This window comes from Salmo salar, chromosome 11 (assembly GCF_965601325.2).
Source record: "Salmo salar chromosome 11, fSalSal1, whole genome shotgun sequence".
In the NCBI taxonomy this organism is placed as follows: domain Eukaryota; kingdom Metazoa; phylum Chordata; class Actinopteri; order Salmoniformes; family Salmonidae; genus Salmo; species Salmo salar.
Window position 1 is genome coordinate 103,691,130 of NC_138301.1, and position 17,861 is coordinate 103,708,990.

Here is a 17,861-nt window from a genome sequence, read left to right on the forward strand (position 1 = left end):
AACCGTGATGGCGAGATCATGGAACGGGCAGTCCTTCCCCGGGAGGAAGAGCAGCTCCGTCTTGCTGAGGTTCAGCTTGAGGTGGTGATCCGTCATCCACACTGATATGATATGTCTCCAGCTTCAGTGATTTTTGCAATTTGTTCCAGTTATTGGCAGCAGAGAACTGGAAGGAAAGGTGGCCAAATAGGAATTGGCTTTGGGGGTGACCAGTGAAATATACCTGCTGGAGTGCGTGCTATGGGTGGGTGCTGCTATGGTGACCAGTGAGCTGAGATAAGGTGGGGCTTTACCTAGCAAAGACATAGATGACCTGGAGCCAGTGGGTTTGGCGGCGAATATGAAGCGAGGGCCAGCCAACGAGAGCATATAGAGTCTATCTGTCCATAGATAGACAAGGCTATCCTTTGTATAGGAATGCATACAGGCCCAACATAATAAGGTGTCAAAGAGAGAGTGAAAGAGAGAGAGGGGGAGCTTGTTTGTCCCACTCCAGTCAGAGAGGTGGCGGTAAAGCACCAACAACTACTTCGCCTGAATTCTCGATAGAGGTATAAAAAAAATATAAAAAAAACAGCTGTCAAATAATGCAAGGAGAACGGCCATTTTTCTAAAACACAAACAAGACGAGAAAGCGAGTTATGAAAATATTCGCAGCGAACGTTGGTCAGAGGAAATTATAATTAAACGTGATTCAAGCAAATATTCAACATATAGTTGCAAGGAAGTAACCTGGAGATATACAGGTCATTGCAAAATACACGCATATGTTGTTAAAAACAGGATTTAACTAATGTTAGTTACATTCCAATTTCGCTAAATTTGCAGCTACCAGCTAGCTAAGTTGTAGCTGGCTAGCTGGCTACTTAGCTGGCTAGCTAGTGCGACCAGCTTTCAACAAAAGGTAAGTGTAAAAATTGGCACAATTATTTAGGCAAACGTGTTATACTGCAATATAATAAATTGCACTGCTTACGATTAATGCTAATTTCTCATGGATTGTGTCAAGATGGTTAGCTAACTAGCTCGTTAATTAGCAAGCTAGTAACATCCGCGCACTGTGCAACCATGTTAGCTACGTTTAGCTAGCAGAAGTGCAGGCCAAAGCAGCAGCTTAAAGTTGAGGTGTATCCTGCGAGTCCGGGCGGGTAGAGGGCTGCGCAATACTTTTCATGGTTACTCATCTAACGTTAACTATTTACCTTCGTTGTCTAGCTAGGTTAGTTAGCTGGCTGCAAATACGGTATTTCATTTTAGCAAACTGGTTCAATTAGGTAAATGTTCTTGCGCAACTTAAAATGAAACTCAAGTTTTCTTCATGAACACGCACCCATTATTTGTCTGAAGTGATTCGTTCGAATGTGCAAATGGCTAACGTTAGTTAGCTCGTTCAATGTTCCAAGCTGACTTCAGCAGCTACTAACTACGAATGGTTTGCCGTTTGTGGTTAATCGAAAACACCACAGTTACATTGAGTGCATTTTAACTTGGCTAATTTTTATTTTAACTTAGTTGTAACATGTTTATGTATTGTATCGAAACCAGTTGGCTAGGACGTGTAATGTTATTGCAAAGTTAACTAGGTAACGTTATTGTTCAGTTGGCACAGTTAACTAGTTGCTACTTTAGTCGGCTGTGAATAGTTTAGCTATGAACAGAGATCGGAAATTAAGCTGGCCTTCAGTTTAGATCGGCGAAATATACCAACTGTCAATGCACAACTAAAGTGAAAACACTTGTTAGTTATAACAACTTTAAGAGGTCATTAACTTTCTGTGGATGTGGTAAATATTATTTGCATGTGAAAACTAAATTGAATGTCTCGTTTCCCCAGGTGTTTAGAGGAAAGGAGGAACAATAGACCCGATGGAAATACTCAAGCAGGAGTAAGAAGACAGAAGTGGAGAGAATAATAAATGCATGTGAAGAAGATACACATATCGCTCCCCGTGATCTCCTGTTCGTCACAATTTTGTTTCATGGTCATTTATTATGATCAACTCCCATGTTGTAATTACTGGTGCTATTTGTCGGTAAACATTTTGTTTTCATTTGTTGATTGGTGAGCTTGCTGTTACATTTGGTCACTCCGTCACCTCACCTAACCCCTTTCCCAGAGCCTTGCAGCTATTATTCAGTGTAACAGATTTGTTTGGCCCAAGTACACCCACTCTAAACCACTGCACACAGAAGAACCAAATAGCCTTTAACCCCCTCGTCGTATCTGGACCGAACTGGTTCAAATCCTCTGGACAAGGTTAGAGCTCCACTCACTCTGTAACGTTTCCCTGGCATATTGTTGTGTCCTAGATGTGGATGTATGTTATTGGGTACAAGTGTTTGATGGGTGTTTGAGCTGTGTGGTAGGAGATAGTATTTCATTAATCCCCAAAGAGGACATTTGATTGGTTGATTATGTGGCGCCATGAAATTATTTGACTGTTGTGCCAACAGAAGCCTTGAGCTCCAGTTGAAGAGAGGAGTATGACTGCTGAAACACTTAACTTCGGCCCAGAATGGTGACGCATCTCTTTGTTCTTTAACTCATTCATTCTTCTTTCCTCCTGCTTACATTCCTAGCCCATAACCAACTCTTGTTTTTAATTGAATCAATCTTATATGTCAGTAAATTAAAGAATATCTTCACTATTTTAGGGGTCCCCACTTACTCCCCATGTCCTTCACTTTTCTCCTTCCTCTGTCAGTGCCCCATTCTGTTTCCTCATTGGCCCATTCTCAACACACTGCATTTTATCCTTCTCCATTTTCTCTTTCCCCATTGGCTTGTTTTCAGAGTGAGTGCATGTCTGCATGACCTTGGTCATTTCAGTTTTAGAATGTAAAGAAAAGAGAACCACATTTTGTTTATTGATGATTCTTCAACTTGTATATAGCTAGCTTAAAATAATGGAATGTCGCAAGTTGTCCTTCAAAATGCCTCAATCAGCAGGTTTTTACACTTAGTTGGGCCTCCTTATCCCTACTCCAATCATTCAATAAGAGCACCCGCAAACATTTATTCTTGCTACATTGCCAATAATTCATCTCAAAATTGTACTAAAAGATAATCATTGGCGTTGTATTGTGTACTGTTTTTATTCTGCTCCTGCTTGTTGCCCTTAGTTGTCTAGGGGAAGATAATGGGCGATGCATATCCAACTTAAACTTGAGGTGAAGATAATAGATGGATATGGTCTTACACATGGCCCAGTACTATTGTGTCAGTAATAATGATTGCATTTGAAGTGTTATTTATGCATGCATGGATTGTGCTGATGGTGATTTCTTCTTCCCAGGCTCCGTGCACTATCCAGAGGGCGGAGTGTGACGTCCCCCCCCCCCTCTCCAGCATTGCCAAAGTCCAAGCTGGCCGATTACCGCTATGGTCGCGAGGAGATGCTAGCACTTTATATCAAAGATGACAAGGTGAGCTTATGTAATGAGTGATTCACTCTGAGGATTCCAATACATCTGTTTGTGTTAAAGGTGTCTGGCCGGTTATGACTAATAGGTATGAAGTAAACCAAACTGTGTTCCCAGCCCCCAGAGGATATCACGCAGGATAAGGAGTTTGCTGCTATCCTGCAGGATGAGCCTGTGCAGCCTTTGGCCCTGGAGCCTCTAACTGAGGAGGAGCAGGTGAGACTGCAGGAGATATAGGAGGGGTTAGTGAGTCAGAGGTTTGCTGCTCTGATCCCTGAGAAGTATTTGGCCAGGATTAACTCTCAGATCTTAGTTGCTACTTTCACCCATGACGTGCTGATCCTGCTTCAGTGTATGTTGACAAAATGTCTTTCTGTGTCAACGTCATTCTCATTCTGTCCTGCAGAGAAACTTCTCCATGTCTGTGAACAGTGTGGCTGTGCTGAGGTTGATGGGAAAGGGAGGCGGGGCCGCCCCTGCAGCTGTGGCCAAGGGTCGTGGAGGAGGCATCAGAGGTAGCGGTGCAGTTAGTCACCACCTGGAGTGATCAGGAAGGTGCAACTATACATATGGAAATGTATTAACTGGCTGAGTAGGCCCCTGAATGAATTTCTTATGTTTGTTTGGGCAGGGAGAGGAAGAGGTGAAGGTGCATTCTACCAAAGAGCTCCTGGAGGTCCTGATGATGGAGAGGTGGGCTTTGGTCGTGGCCGAGAAATGCTCCGCAGCCAAAGCTGGGATGACCGGTAGGCTCACTGTCCTATACTACGCTGCCCTCGCCCCCAGATGGTTATCATTCGATCATATTGATGGTTGTTTATCGTCTTTCCTTCTGTCAGAGCTGAGAGGCCCAGGTTTGAGAAGCCAATCAGGCGTGCTGAGGTAGTGCGTCCAGGGTTTGAGGAGGCGGGGCCTCTTGGCAGGAAGGACTCCTGGCGTGCCGACAGCGACAACTGGCGTACCCTCCGGGAGGAGGAAGAAGAGGCAGCAGCAGGAGGAGGAGGGGGAGAGCAGCCAGCCTGGAGAGTTGCAGGAACCCGCCGTGATGGTACACACTGACACACACCTAACCACTCACACACCCTCTACTTAAGACTAATGTTGTGTATACTTTGCATGTTTTCCATGTCTGATGGACACTCCATCTCAAATCAAAATCACACAGATGGGGGTCCTCGGTCTGCAGGCTGGCGTGATCATGGCGGCCGGAGGAAGTTTGAGTTTGACTTCCGTGACAGCGAGGGCCCCCGCAGGGAGGACGACAGGGATGGCCTTCCTGAGTGGTGTACAGATGAAGAGGATGGAGAGATGGGCACCTTTGACTCCTCGGGGGCCTTCATGTGCATCAAGGTGTGTGTGTTGGCTGGCAGGCATTATTTTTTTATGTTTGTCTACGTGTGTGTTTGCATGTTACTTATGTCTATTCTGAGCCTTATGCTTGTCCAAGCAGAAAGGCTCCAAGGGCACCATCACCGAAGAGGATCTGGAGTTTGAAGCTCTAGAGGAAGGCAAGGACAACGGTCAGGAAGGCAAGGACAACGGTCAGGAAGGCAAGGACAACAGTCAGGAAGGCAAGGACAACTATAAGGATAACTACACTGACAGAGGTGAGACACTTTCCCTGGCTATAGTAAACAACTGAAAGAATAACTTTCTGCTTTCGTAGAATGCACATTCACTCTCTTTCTCTCTAGATGAGTGTGAAGCAGCATGTGAGGGGGTGGTCAAGTACAGGACTCCATCTCCTCCTGCTGTCTCGGCCCCTCCCTCCTCAGACCCTCTCCCTGCCCCTTGTGCCCCAGAGGCTCCCCTGGCACCCATCTCCCACCCCTCCAAAACCAACCATGTGCATACTGAAGGTAAATATTGAATTCAGGGCTCTAAATAAAAAAAATACTCATTAGTAGCACTAGTGATCCCAACTTAAGGTTAGGAGCAGCACATAACATTTAGTAGCACCAGAAAATAAGACTTTTTTTATTGATTGAGATACAGCCTATATTAACCTCTCTAGGGGGTGTTGGGACGCTACCGTCCCACCTGGCCAACATCCAGTGAAATTGCAGAGCGCCAAATTCAAAAACAGAAATACTCATTATAAAAATTCATAAAACATACAAATGTTATACATCGGTTTAAAGATTAACTTCTTGTTAATCCAACCACGGTGTCAGAATTCAAAAATGCTTTACAGCGAAAGCATACCATGCGATTATCTGAGAACAGCGCCCAGCAGACAAATCATTACAAACAGTTACCAGCCAAGTAGAGGAGTTACACAAGTCAGAAATGGTGATAAAATTAATCACTTACCTTTGATCTTTATGGTTGTACTCACAAGACTCCCATTTACTCAATACATGTTTGTTTTGTTCGATAAAGTCCCTCTTTATATCCAAAAACCTCCGTTTTGTTCGCGTTTTGTTCAGTAATCCACAGGCTCAAAGGCAGCCACAACACAGACCAAAAATCTGAAAAGTATCAGTAAAGTTCGTATAAACATGTCAAACGATGTTTATAATCAATCCTCAGGTTGTTTTTAGTCATAATAATCAATAACATTTCAACCGGACAATAGCTTCGTCAATATAAAAGGAAAACGAGAATGGTGTGCTCTCGGTCGTGCGCATGAAAAACCTCTGGGACACTGAGTGGTCCACTCATTCAAAGTGGTCTTACGCCCTCATTTTTCAGAATACAAGCCTGAAACAATTTCTAAAGACTGTTGACATCTAGTGGAAGCCATAGGAAGTGCAATTTGAGTCCTAAGTCAATGGATACTGTAATGGCATTCAATAGAAAACTACAAAAATAAAAAAATCCCACTTCCTGGATGGATTGTTCTCAGGTTTCGCCTGCCATGTCAGTTCTGTTATACTCAGACATTATTTTAACAGTTTTGGAAACTTTAGAGTGTTTTATATCCAAATCTACCAATTATATGCATATCCTAGCTTCTGGGCCTGAGTAGCAGGCAGTTTACTTTGGGCACGCTTTTCATCCGGAGGTGAAAATAGTGCCCCCTATCCTAATGAAGTTAATTCTGGCTACTTTTGAAGCACATGTTGTGCCCTAAACTAATATGTAAAGACATGTATTTATTATAAAAGCTAAAATGTTGAAACGAATACCTTTCCTTGAAATTTCAGTCGTTTGTGGAATATTAGGTTTCTACATTGTGTAAAAGCACTATTTTCCTATTGATACATGTACACTGTATCTTTAAAGATGTCAGGTCTGCCATGATGACATGCAAGAGATCTAAAATTAACACCTGCCAAATGTGGGTAGATTTAGGCATTTACGGGTAAAATGTCTATTTCACAAGCCGCATTGGTGGGTTGTCAGGGCTCCACAATGCAAGCATTTCACTTGCATTTGTGAATAAAAATAGAAGTAGGAGCACATTTATAGCAAAATAAATGCTGCAGTAGCGGTTTTCAAAGGGTTTGTCATTTTGTTTCATAGCTGGTAGCGAATCAGACAACAAACTACAAATTCTATAATTTAAACAAAAAGAGAATATGCATTGGTCTGAAACCGAAAAATAAAGGAAATTCACATGAGCATCACAATGCCTATTCCACCCATGCTCTACCAAGGTGTGACTTTCCAAATCATGTCCAATCAATTGAATTTGCCACAGGTGGACTCCAATCAAGTTGTAGAAACATCTCAAGGATGATCAATGGAAACAGGATGCACCTGAGCTCAATTTCAAGTCTCATAGCAAAGGGTCTGAATACTTATGTAAATAAGGTGTTTCTGTTTTTTATTTGAACATTTGCAACAATTTCTTAACCTGTTTTTGCTTTGTCATTATGGGGTATTGTGTGTTAGATTGCAGAGTTTTATTTAATCCATTTTAGAATAAAGTTGAATTCGGAAGTTTACATACACTTAGGTTGGAGTCATTAATTTGTAAGTCGCTCTGGATAAGAACGTCTGCTAAATGACTAAAATGTAAAATTAAAACTAGTTTTTCAACCAGTCCACGACTTTCTTGTTAACCTGTTTAGGATAGGGGGCAGTATTTTCACGGCCGGATAAAAAAACGTACCCGATTTAATCTGGTTATTACTCCTGCCCAGAAACTAGAATATGCATATAATTATTTGATTTGGATAGAAAACACCCTAAAGTTTCTAAAAATGTTTGAATGGTGTCTGTGAGTATGACAGAACTCATGGCAGGCCAAAACCTGAGAAGATTCTATATGGGAAGTGCCCTGTCTGACCATTTCTTGGCCTTCTGTAGCCTCTTTATCGAAAATAGAGGATCTCTGCTGTAACGTGACATTTTCTAAGACTCCCATAGGCTCTCAGAAGGCGCCAGAACGTTGAATGATAACTCTGCAGTCCCTGGGCGAAAAACAGTAGGGGTTTTGGAAAGTGGTCGTTCTGAGAACAATGACACTGGCGCGCGCGTGCATTTGAAGACTCTATTTTCAGTGTTTGAACGAAAACGTCTCCCGGTTAGAATATTATCGCTATTTTACGAGAAAAATCGCATAAAAATTGATTTTAAACAGCGTTTGACATGCTTCGAAGTACGGTAATGGAATATTTTTGTCACGATACGCGCCGGCGCGTCACCCTTCGGATAGTGTCTTGAACGGAAGAACAAAACGCCGCTATTTGGATATAACTATGGAATATTTGGAACCAAAACAACATTGGGTGTTGAAGTAGAAGTCCTGGGAGTGCATTCTGACGAAGAACAGCAAAGGTAATCCAATTTTTCTTATAGTAAATCTGAGTTTGGTGAGTGCCAAACTTGGTGGGCGTCAAAATAGCTAGCCATGATGGCCGGGCTATCTACTCAGAATATTGCAAAATGTGCTTTCACAGAAAAGCTATTTTAAAATCGGACACCGCGATTGCATAAAGGAGTTCTGTATCTATAATTCTTAAAATAATTATGTATTTTGTGAACGTTTATCGTGAGTAATTTAGTAAATTCACCGGAGGTTTGCGGTGGGAATGCTAGTTCTGAACATCAAATGCTAATGTAAAAAGCTGGTTTTTGATATAAATATGAACTTGATTGAACAAAACATGCATGTATTGTATAACATAATGTCCTAGGAGTGTCATCTGATGAAGATCATCAAAGGTTAGTGCTGCATTTAGCTGTGGTTTTGGTTTGTGACATTATATGCTAGCTTGAAAAATGGGTGTGTGATTATTTCTGGCTGGGTACTCCCCTGACATAATCTAATGTTTTCCTTTCGTTGTAAAGCCTTTTTGAAATCGGACAATGTGGTTAGATAAAGGAGAGTCTTGTCTTTAAAATGGTGTAAAATAGTCATATGTTTGAAAAATTGAAGTTTTTGCATTTTTGAGGTGTTTGTAATTCGCGCCACGCTCTATCATTGGATATTGGTGAGGCGTTCCGCTAGCGGAACATCTAGATGTAAGAGGTTTTAACAAACTATAGTTTTGGCAAGTCGGTTAGGACATCTACTTTGTGCATGACACAAGCCATTTTTCCAACATGTTTACAGACTAATTATTTCACTTATAATTCACTGTATCACAATTCCAGTGGGTCAGAAGTTTACATACATTAAGTTGACTGTGCCTTTAAATAGCTTGGAAAATTCCAGAAAATTATGTAATTGCTTTAGAAGCTTCTGATAGGCTAATTGACATCATTTGAGTCAATTGGAGGTGTAACTGTGGATGTATTTCAAGGCCTACCTTCAAACTCAGTGCCTCTTTGCTTGGCATCATGGGAATATCAAAAGAAATTAGCCAAGACCTCAGGAAAACATTTTTGTAGACCTCCACAGATCTGGTTCATCCTAGGGAGCAATTTCCAAACGCCTGAAGGTACCATCTTCATCTGTAGAAACAATAGTACGCAAGTATAAACACCATGGGACCACACAGCCGTCATACTGCTCAGGAAGAAGACGCGCTCTGTCTCCTAGAGATGAATGTACTTTGGTGCGAAAAGTGCAAATCATTCCCAGAACAGCAGCAAAGGACCTTGTGAAGATGCTGGAGGAAACGTGTACAAAAGTATCTATTTCCACAGTAAAACGAGTCCTATATCGACATAACCTGAAAGGCTGCTCAGCAAGGAAGAAGCCACTGCTCCAAAACCACCATTAAAAAATTCAGACTATGGTTTGCAACTGCACATGGGGACAAAGATTGTACTTTTTGGAGAAATGTCCTCTGCTCTGATGAAAGAAAAAAAGAACTAGTTGGCCATAAGGAGCATCGTTATGTTTGGAGGAAAAAGGGTGATGCTTGCAAGCTGAAGAACACCATCCCAACCGTGAAGTACGGGGGTGGCAGCATCATGTTGTGGGGGTGCTTTGCTGCAGGAGGGACTGGTGCACTTCACAAAATAGATGTCATCATGAGTAAGGAGAATTATGTGGATATATTGAAGCAACATCTCAAGAAATCAGGAAGTTAAAGCTTGGTCGCAAATTGGTCTTCCAAATGGACAATGACCCCAAGCATACTTCCAAAGTTGTGGCAAAATGGCAACAAAGTCAAGGTATTGGAGTGGCCTTCACAAAGCCCTGACCTCAATCCAATAGAAAATGTTTGGGCAGAACTGAAAAATCTTGTGCGCGCAAGGAGGCCTACAAACCTGACTCAGTTATACCAGCTCTGTCAGGAGGAATGGGCCAAAATTCACCCAACTTATTGTGGGATGCTTGTGGAAGGCTACCTGAAGCGTTTGACCCAAGTTAAACAATTTAAAGGCAATGCTACCAAATACGAATTGAGTTTATGTAAACTTCTGACCCCCTGGGAATGTGATGATTTATTTCAGCTTTAATTTCTTTCATCTGCTATTATTCTGACATTTCACATTCTTAAAATAAAGTGGTGATCCTAACTGAATTTAACGTATTTGGCTAAGGTGTATGTAAACTTCCAACTTCAACTAAGGCTGTAACGTAACAAAGTGGACAAAGTCGGAGTCTAAATACTTTCCTGTGTGTGTACACATTTTAATTGCAGGACACTGTAAAGTCCGTTTTACCTCTGGAGAGTATGAATTAAGCTATTTGAAAAGGTTTGAATCTGCAGCAACCCGCCTACACATAGTTTGAAGTACAATACCAACATAGTTATTATTGTAGTAGGTCAAAGCTGTGTGCTGGAAAACCTTGGTAGAGCATGGCATTGTAGTGCTGACTTGAATTTCCTTTTTCGGCTTCAGACCAATGCCTATTCTCTCTTAAAACAGTTTGTTTTTACTTTCCGTGGTTTTTCACCGGAAGGTTATTATGCAACATTATTATACAACATTAATATTAAGCAATAAGGCCCGAGGGTGTGTGGTACAGTATATGGACAAAATTCCACAGCTAAGGGCTTTGACACTACACAGTGTACCTGGACACAAAGGGGAGCATTATTTCTACTAAAAATGGGTTACCAATGTAATTAGGAGAGTGAAAATAAATGTTTTGTCATGCCCATGGTGCATATGGTCGGATATACCACGGCTTTCAGCCAATCAGCATTCAGGGCTCGAACCACGCAGTTTATTATACAGCATAACACATGCTCTCCTTGTGAAACGTCACAATGTTGTGCGTTTTATTTATTTTATTTATTGATAAGATCTCTGCTCATAATCCTACTGATCATTGCTCAAAGCAAACTGGCAAGAGCAAGGAAACAAAGACTGAAGCAAATATGCTTTGACACTCGTCGGATGTGGCAGGGCTTAAACTATTACGGACTACAAAGGGAAACCCAGCTGCGCGCTGCTCCGTGATGCGAGCCTACCAGACGAGGTAAATGCCTTTTTATGCTTGCTTCGAGGTAAGCAACACTGCAGCATGCATGAGAGCACCATTTGTTCTGGACGACTGTGATAACGCTCTCGGTAGCTGATGTGAGCAAGACCTTTAAACAGGTCAACATTCACAAAGCCGCTCGGCCACACGGATTACCAGGACGTGTACTCAAAGCATGCGAAGACAAACTGGCAAGTGTCTTCACTGACATTTTCAACCTCTCCCTGACAAAGTCTGTAAGACCTACATGTTTCAAGCAGACCACCATAGTCCCTGTGCCCAAGGAAGCTATGTTAACCTGCCTACATGATTACCGCCCCATAGCACTCATGTCGGTAGCCATGAAGCGCTTTGAAAGGCTGGTCATTGCTGACATCATCAGCATCATCCTGGATACCCTAGACCCAATCCAATACCGCCCCAACAGATCCACAGATGATGCAGTCTCAATTGCATTCCACACTGCCCTTTCCCACCTGGACAAAAGGAATGCTGTTCATTGACTCCAGCTCAGCGTTCAACACTATAGTGCCCACAAAGCTCATCACTAAGCTAAGGACCTTGGGACCAAACACCTTCCTCTGCAACTGGATCCTGGACTTCCTGACGGGCCGCCCCCAGGTGGTAAGGGTAGGCAACAACACGTCTGCCACGCTGTTCCTCATCACTGGGGCCCCTCGGGTGTGTGCTTAGTCCCCTCCTGTGCTCCTTGTTCACCCACGACTGCGCGGTCAAACACAACTCACCATTAAGTTTGCTGACAACATAAGTGGTAGGCCTGAATACTGACAACGATGAGACAGCCTGTAGGGAGGAGGTCAGAGACCTGGTAGTGTGGTGCCAGGACAACCACCTCTCCCTCAATGTGATCAAGACAAAGGAGTTGATCGTGGACTACGGGAGAAGGCGGGCCGAACAGGCCCCCATTAACATCGACGGGGCTGTAGTGGAGCGGGTCGAGAGTTGAAGTTCCTTGGTGTCCACATCACCAACGAACTATCATGGTCCAAACACACCAAGACAATCGTGAAGAGGGCACGACAACATATTTTCCCCCTCAGGAGACTGAAAAGATTTTGCATGGGTCCCCAGATCCTCAAAGTTCTACAGTTGCACCATCGAGAGCATCCTGACCGGTTGTATCCACCGCCTGGTATGGCAACTGCTCGGCATCCAACCATAAGGTGCTACAGAGGGTAGTGCGTACGGCCCAGTACATCACTTGGGCCAAGCTGGCTGCCGTCCAGGACCTATATACTAGGCGGTGTCAGAGGAAGGCCCAAAAAATTGTCAGAATCCAGTCACCAAAGTCATAGACTGTTCTCTCTGCTACCGCATGGTAAGCGGTACCGGATCACCAAGTCTAGGAACAAAATGCTCCTTAACAGCTTCTATCCCCAAGCTATAAGACTGCTGAACAATTAATAAAACGGCCATCTGGATGATTTACATTGACCCCCTCCCCCCACAGCTACTTGCTGTTTATCTATGCATGGTCACTTTACCCCTACCAACATGTACAAATGTCCTCGACTAACCTGTACTCCCGCACATTGACTTGGTACCGGTGGCCCCTGTATATAGCCTCAATATTTATTTTACTTTTTGTTCATTTGGTAATAATTCTAACTTTTTCTGGAACTGCATTGTTGGGTAAGAGCATTTCACGGTGAGGTCTGCTGTTGTCTTAGGCTCTTGTGACAAAGTTTGATTTGATATTTACTATGCAATTATACATTGTAGCTGGCTGGACACTCATGTGAAATCCATAGATTAGGACCTAATGAATTTATTTAAATTGACTGATTTCCTTATGAACAGTAACTCAGCAAAATCTTAGAAATTGTTGCATGATGCATTTATATTTTTGTTCAGTATACTTAAGAGAATAGGAATATTCTCCTTTTAAGTTAGGGGTTAAAAAAACTTTTCACTCAGGCCCCCCTTCCAGCATTGGGGAACATGCCACGCTCCCCTTTGCGTGCACTACGCACATGCACTGTTCATAAATAAACTGTTCACAACCCTCTTGTTGGCAGAAAGAACATTTTGCAGGTTTAAAGCTTATTTCCCGCAATTCTACACATTGTCATGGGGTGCAGAGAAACTTGCTGTTAATGCTCATTTTCTTGCAAGTCTATACATTTTGCCACCTGCTTGCTAATGTGTATTTATGTGATATGTGTAGCTCCCTCCAGTAACCACAAGCACAACCGTTCCTTGATCTTAACTGGCGGCTTTATTCTGTAGTTTTAGTCAGAATTATCACCTTCTGTGAGAACTATAAAGTAAATGAAAATTCAGTTAAGCACACTCTTACAACCTTATTGTTTTACCAGTCACTTATTAGCTTGTTATAACTCTGAAGTACTTACATACATAAACAGTTTAGCCGGAGCTATAACAGTATCAGATTAAACGCATGAATAAAGGAAAAATACCTCATTGGGTGCTTATTACAGAAGGGAGGAAATCAAACTTCACACTTATTATTCCTGGCATGAATTCACGCTTCATCCTTAAATATTATAATGTTACCATCCTAACATACACACTTCAACCTTTACGAACTACACCCGATGACATGAAAATTTAGCTAACACAGCGCGGGATTGTCTTCACTCCAAAGGTGTGTTGCTACGATAATGATCCCCGTTACAACAGTTAATAGCCACGTAGTTCTGCTTGTCTTATCATTTCCCCCGCATAGCGAACACGTAAACAATTCAAACAAAAAACGACGTAGACTTACAGGTTAATTGTCAGTTACAATATGAGTGACTCAAACATAAAACTATGACATGGACAAGTTTATCTGGGTCTTTCTGACAAGTTATAAATAGCTCTCTAAAATATGCAATGACTGACATGACAAGGGAAACTAATGACGCATTACTCAATTTAGAAATGGCACCTTGTGCATTCTACTATTAGAACTTTAAAGAGGAAGTTGAAAGCTGGACTGAGTCTCCACCCCCCTCCAAAAAGAAAAACAATGGCGTGCGCCCCACAGTTTGGGAACCACATATCCTCTCTGGGCTAGGCGGGACGAATTCGTCCCACCTACGTAACAGCCAGTTGAATCCTGTGGCGCAATTTTCAAAACCTTTGAAATGCTATTACTTCAATTTCTCAAACATATGACTATTTTACAGCTATTTAAAGACAAGACTCTCGTTAATCTAACCACACTGTCCGATTTCAAAAAGGCTTTACAACGAAAGCAAAACATTAGATTATGTCAGCAGAGTACCAAGCCAGAAATAATCAGACACCCATTTTTCAAGCTAGCATATAATGTCACAAAAACCCAGAAGACAGCTAAATGCAGCACTAACCTTTGATGATCTTCATCAGATGACAACCCTAGGACATTATGTTATACAATACATGCATGTTTTGTTCAATCAAGTTCATATTTATATCAAAAACCAGCTTTTTACATTAGCATGTGACGTTCAGAACTAGCATACCCCCCGCAAACTTCCGGGGAATTCGCTAACAATTTACTAAATTACTCACGATAAACGTTCACAAAAAGCATAACAATTATTTTAAGAATTATAGATACAGAACTCCTCTATGCACTCGATATGTCCGATTTTAAAATAGCTTTTTGGTGAAAGCACATTTTGCAATATTCTAAGTACATAGCCCAGGCATCACGGGCTAGCTATTTAGACACCCGGCAAGTTTAGCACTCACCAATATCAGGTTTACTATTATAAAAGTTTGATTACCTTTTGTTGTCTTCGTCAGAATGCACTCCCAGGACTGCTACTTCAATAACAAATGTTGGTTTGGTCCAAAATAATCCATCGTTATATCCGAATAGCGGCGTTTTGTTTGTGCGTCCCAGACACTATCTGAAATGGTAAATCAGGGTCGTGCGCATGGCGCAATTCGTGACCAAAAAAATGTAAATATTCCGTTACCGTACTTCGAAGCATGTCAACCGCTGTTTAAAATCAATTTTTTATGCCATTTTTCTCGTAAAAAAGCGATAATATTCCGACCGGGAATGTCCATTTAGCTAAACAGAGGAAAGTAAACAAAGCTTTCGGTCGACGCGGGCACGAGCCTGAGTCTCACAGTACTGTAACCAGCCACTACCCAAACGCGCTACTTTTTTTCAGCCAGAGCCTGCAAAGCCACGATTCAGCTTTTTACTGCCTTCTGAGACCCTATGGCAGCCGTAGGAAGTGTCACGGGACAGCTAAGATCCTCACTCTTCAATAAACAGAGACAAGAAGAACGACACCTTGTCAGACAGGCCACTTCCTGCATGAAACCTTCTCAGTTTTTTGCCTGCCAAATGAGTTCTGTTATACTCACAGACACCATTCAAACAGTTTTAGAAACTTTAGGGTGTTTTCTATCCATATGTACTAAGTATATGCATATTCTAGTTACTGGGTAGGAGTGGTAACCAGATTAAATCGGGTACGTTTTTTATCCGGCGGTGTAAATACTGCCCCCTAGCCCTAACAGGATATACTAATTTCAGTATCCCAGATTTACATTTACTAAGTTATGTCTAGTTTGAGACCAGGCTGGCACACAGGAAGTCATGTAAGCAAGCGACGATTCTGATGTTTTAACCTGGTGCAGTGTGTGGAGCCCCCTGACTACGTTTTACTTGTGAATGGAGATTTCAGATTTTCTGTGACTACATTGAAAGTTATTTAACACGGCGTTGATCAGTCGGCACACATTTAGATTATGAATGTCGACGGCAGGAGAGGGAGTTTAGGCCGGAGACGGAATGTATTCAACACGTGTTTGAAACAGCGATGCTGTCGATCTGGTTCTGTTTACATGTGCGTTTGGGGTTCAACCATTTACTGTAGTCAGTTCAACATAACTAATTTACTGTTTCCTAAAGTAATTTGTTTTCTCATCTATGGTTTGTGTTGTGGTCTTGGTTCTTCGTCGAGGAAATGTAGCTTTGCTAAGTGCAGTATTTGTACTGTCTGAAATCTGGCTAACATTACCTTGTCTTAATGTTACCGAAGTTTGGTCTGTGCAAAGCAATTTAATATGATTAGTGTGGCAGTTTCCAAAAGTTTGGTGGTTTTAAACTTAACATTAGTTAACTGTTTAGTGTGAGAAATTATGATATATTGTGGTACATGAACTGTCCAAACAGGTTAGCTAATGTTTCTCTTACGTTAGCTAAGGTTCCTTGGCTAGCTAAAGTTAATTGGCTATCATAGCAGCCAACGAAATACGCTAGTTTATTTGTTTGTGATCCGATTACACGCCAGTGTCTAGTTCAGCAGTTACACGACTTCAGCCGTATGTGAAAAACCTTACTTGGCAAAATATATCTAGCTAGCTTTCCTCGCTTGTTGGTTAGCTCTCATTTGACTGGTATAATGTTAGTTTAGCTACCTAGCTAATCAAAACAAAACCACCTTAATTGGCTAGCTACCTTTTTCATTTGCCTGTTCGTCAGCTAGCTATCTTTTAGCTGACTAGTGTTAGCTAGCTACAGAGGCTAGATGCTGGACTTTGTACAAGCAAGCTAACGTTAGCTAGTTAACTTTAGCTAGTAAGCTACCAAGCGAATAAAAATCTGTGTGCATTTATTGATTAATGTCAGCTTGAATACCACCGTATACCTAGTTATATACAGTAACCTAAGTTGCATCCAAATAACCTAGGTGTTAGAACTGAGTTTTGGCAAAATGTCGCATTGTCAGAAATGCTACAAAAAGGTACACCATCTTTGTTTCTTAACAGACAGAAAGGTGCATGTGAGTGATACATTCAATAAACTGTTGCACCTGCAAACTTATTCAATCCGGCATTTTATGTCCAATGGTCAATTTTCGAATTATAGTCTCGTTTTAATCAGATGTCTAGAATATGAGCTTGGTAGGCTCAATAAATACTCTTAACTCAATTGCTAACGACCCTGTTAAAACGATGCGCTGTGGTTCTCGGTTACAGATGGACGACTCATGATGAGAGAGGCAGTGTTGTGTACCTACAAGTTGATTTGCGAATTTTCATAGAGATTGTTGTCATATTGGCATAGATATGAATTTAACTGACCTCAACCAATACCTATAATAGACACTACTGTCATCACGTCGATAATATCCCACCTCGCGCAGCAACACTGCCTTGCTGGAGAGCTGTTGAAGTGCTGAAGATTCATTTTTAGAAGTACTGCACATGCATTGGAAGTTGGTCTCATTTACTCAAGTCTACTAAAGTGAGGCTGTCCTTGAGTGTGTTGGCTATTTACGTTGAAAAACAAACCTAGTTTGAGAACAAAACAATGTTTTGAGTTTGCTTCAGCAAAGACGCAACAAGGGCACTCGAACCAAGTGACAGTGTGCCTGTTTCTCTATCTCACAGACACACTGTCACTTGGTTCGAGTGCCCTTGTTGCAATGTTAACCTTCCACCCTTAAAGGGGCACCTGAGAATTTGTCATCTGTGACATTTTGATTAAAACACTGGGATCACAAAAATGAAATAAATTGAGCAATAAACCACATCACTTCTAGCTAGTAATACATGTATTGTTTTACAAACATTACAAAGCATGCTCACCTGGGTTCTTTTGGGTTTTCTGGTCTAATTATTATGTCCCAAAAATATTCTGAGTGGCTGGTAGATTTTAAATTTACCTGCCACAGTGGTTGGT

The 17,861-nt window shown here is 41.8% G+C and overlaps 1 protein-coding gene across 2 annotated transcripts in view; it reads left to right on the forward strand.

The window, feature by feature from the left end:
• The first annotated feature begins 567 nt into the window (after nt 1-567).
• Nucleotides 568-17,861, forward strand: part of LOC106563378 (GRB10-interacting GYF protein 1) — a 34,183-nt gene continuing 16,889 nt past the window's right edge. Inside the window, exons 1-12 of one of the 2 annotated variants that reach the window (XM_045690022.2) lie at nt 568-904; nt 1,835-2,257; nt 2,455-2,519; nt 3,124-3,171; nt 3,297-3,426; nt 3,541-3,639; nt 3,830-3,938; nt 4,055-4,169; nt 4,263-4,471; nt 4,589-4,773; nt 4,874-5,030; nt 5,118-5,282. In XM_045690022.2, coding sequence (XP_045545978.2) covers nt 2,485-2,519; nt 3,124-3,171; nt 3,297-3,426; nt 3,541-3,639; nt 3,830-3,938; nt 4,055-4,169; nt 4,263-4,471; nt 4,589-4,773; nt 4,874-5,030; nt 5,118-5,282 — 1,252 coding nt within the window. In that variant the 5' untranslated portion in view covers nt 568-904; nt 1,835-2,257; nt 2,455-2,484. The remainder of the gene's footprint in view (nt 905-1,834; nt 2,258-2,454; nt 2,520-3,123; nt 3,172-3,296; nt 3,427-3,540; nt 3,640-3,829; nt 3,939-4,054; nt 4,170-4,262; nt 4,472-4,588; nt 4,774-4,873; nt 5,031-5,117; nt 5,283-17,861) is intronic. The other variant, XM_014128881.3, reaches the window with a different exon arrangement.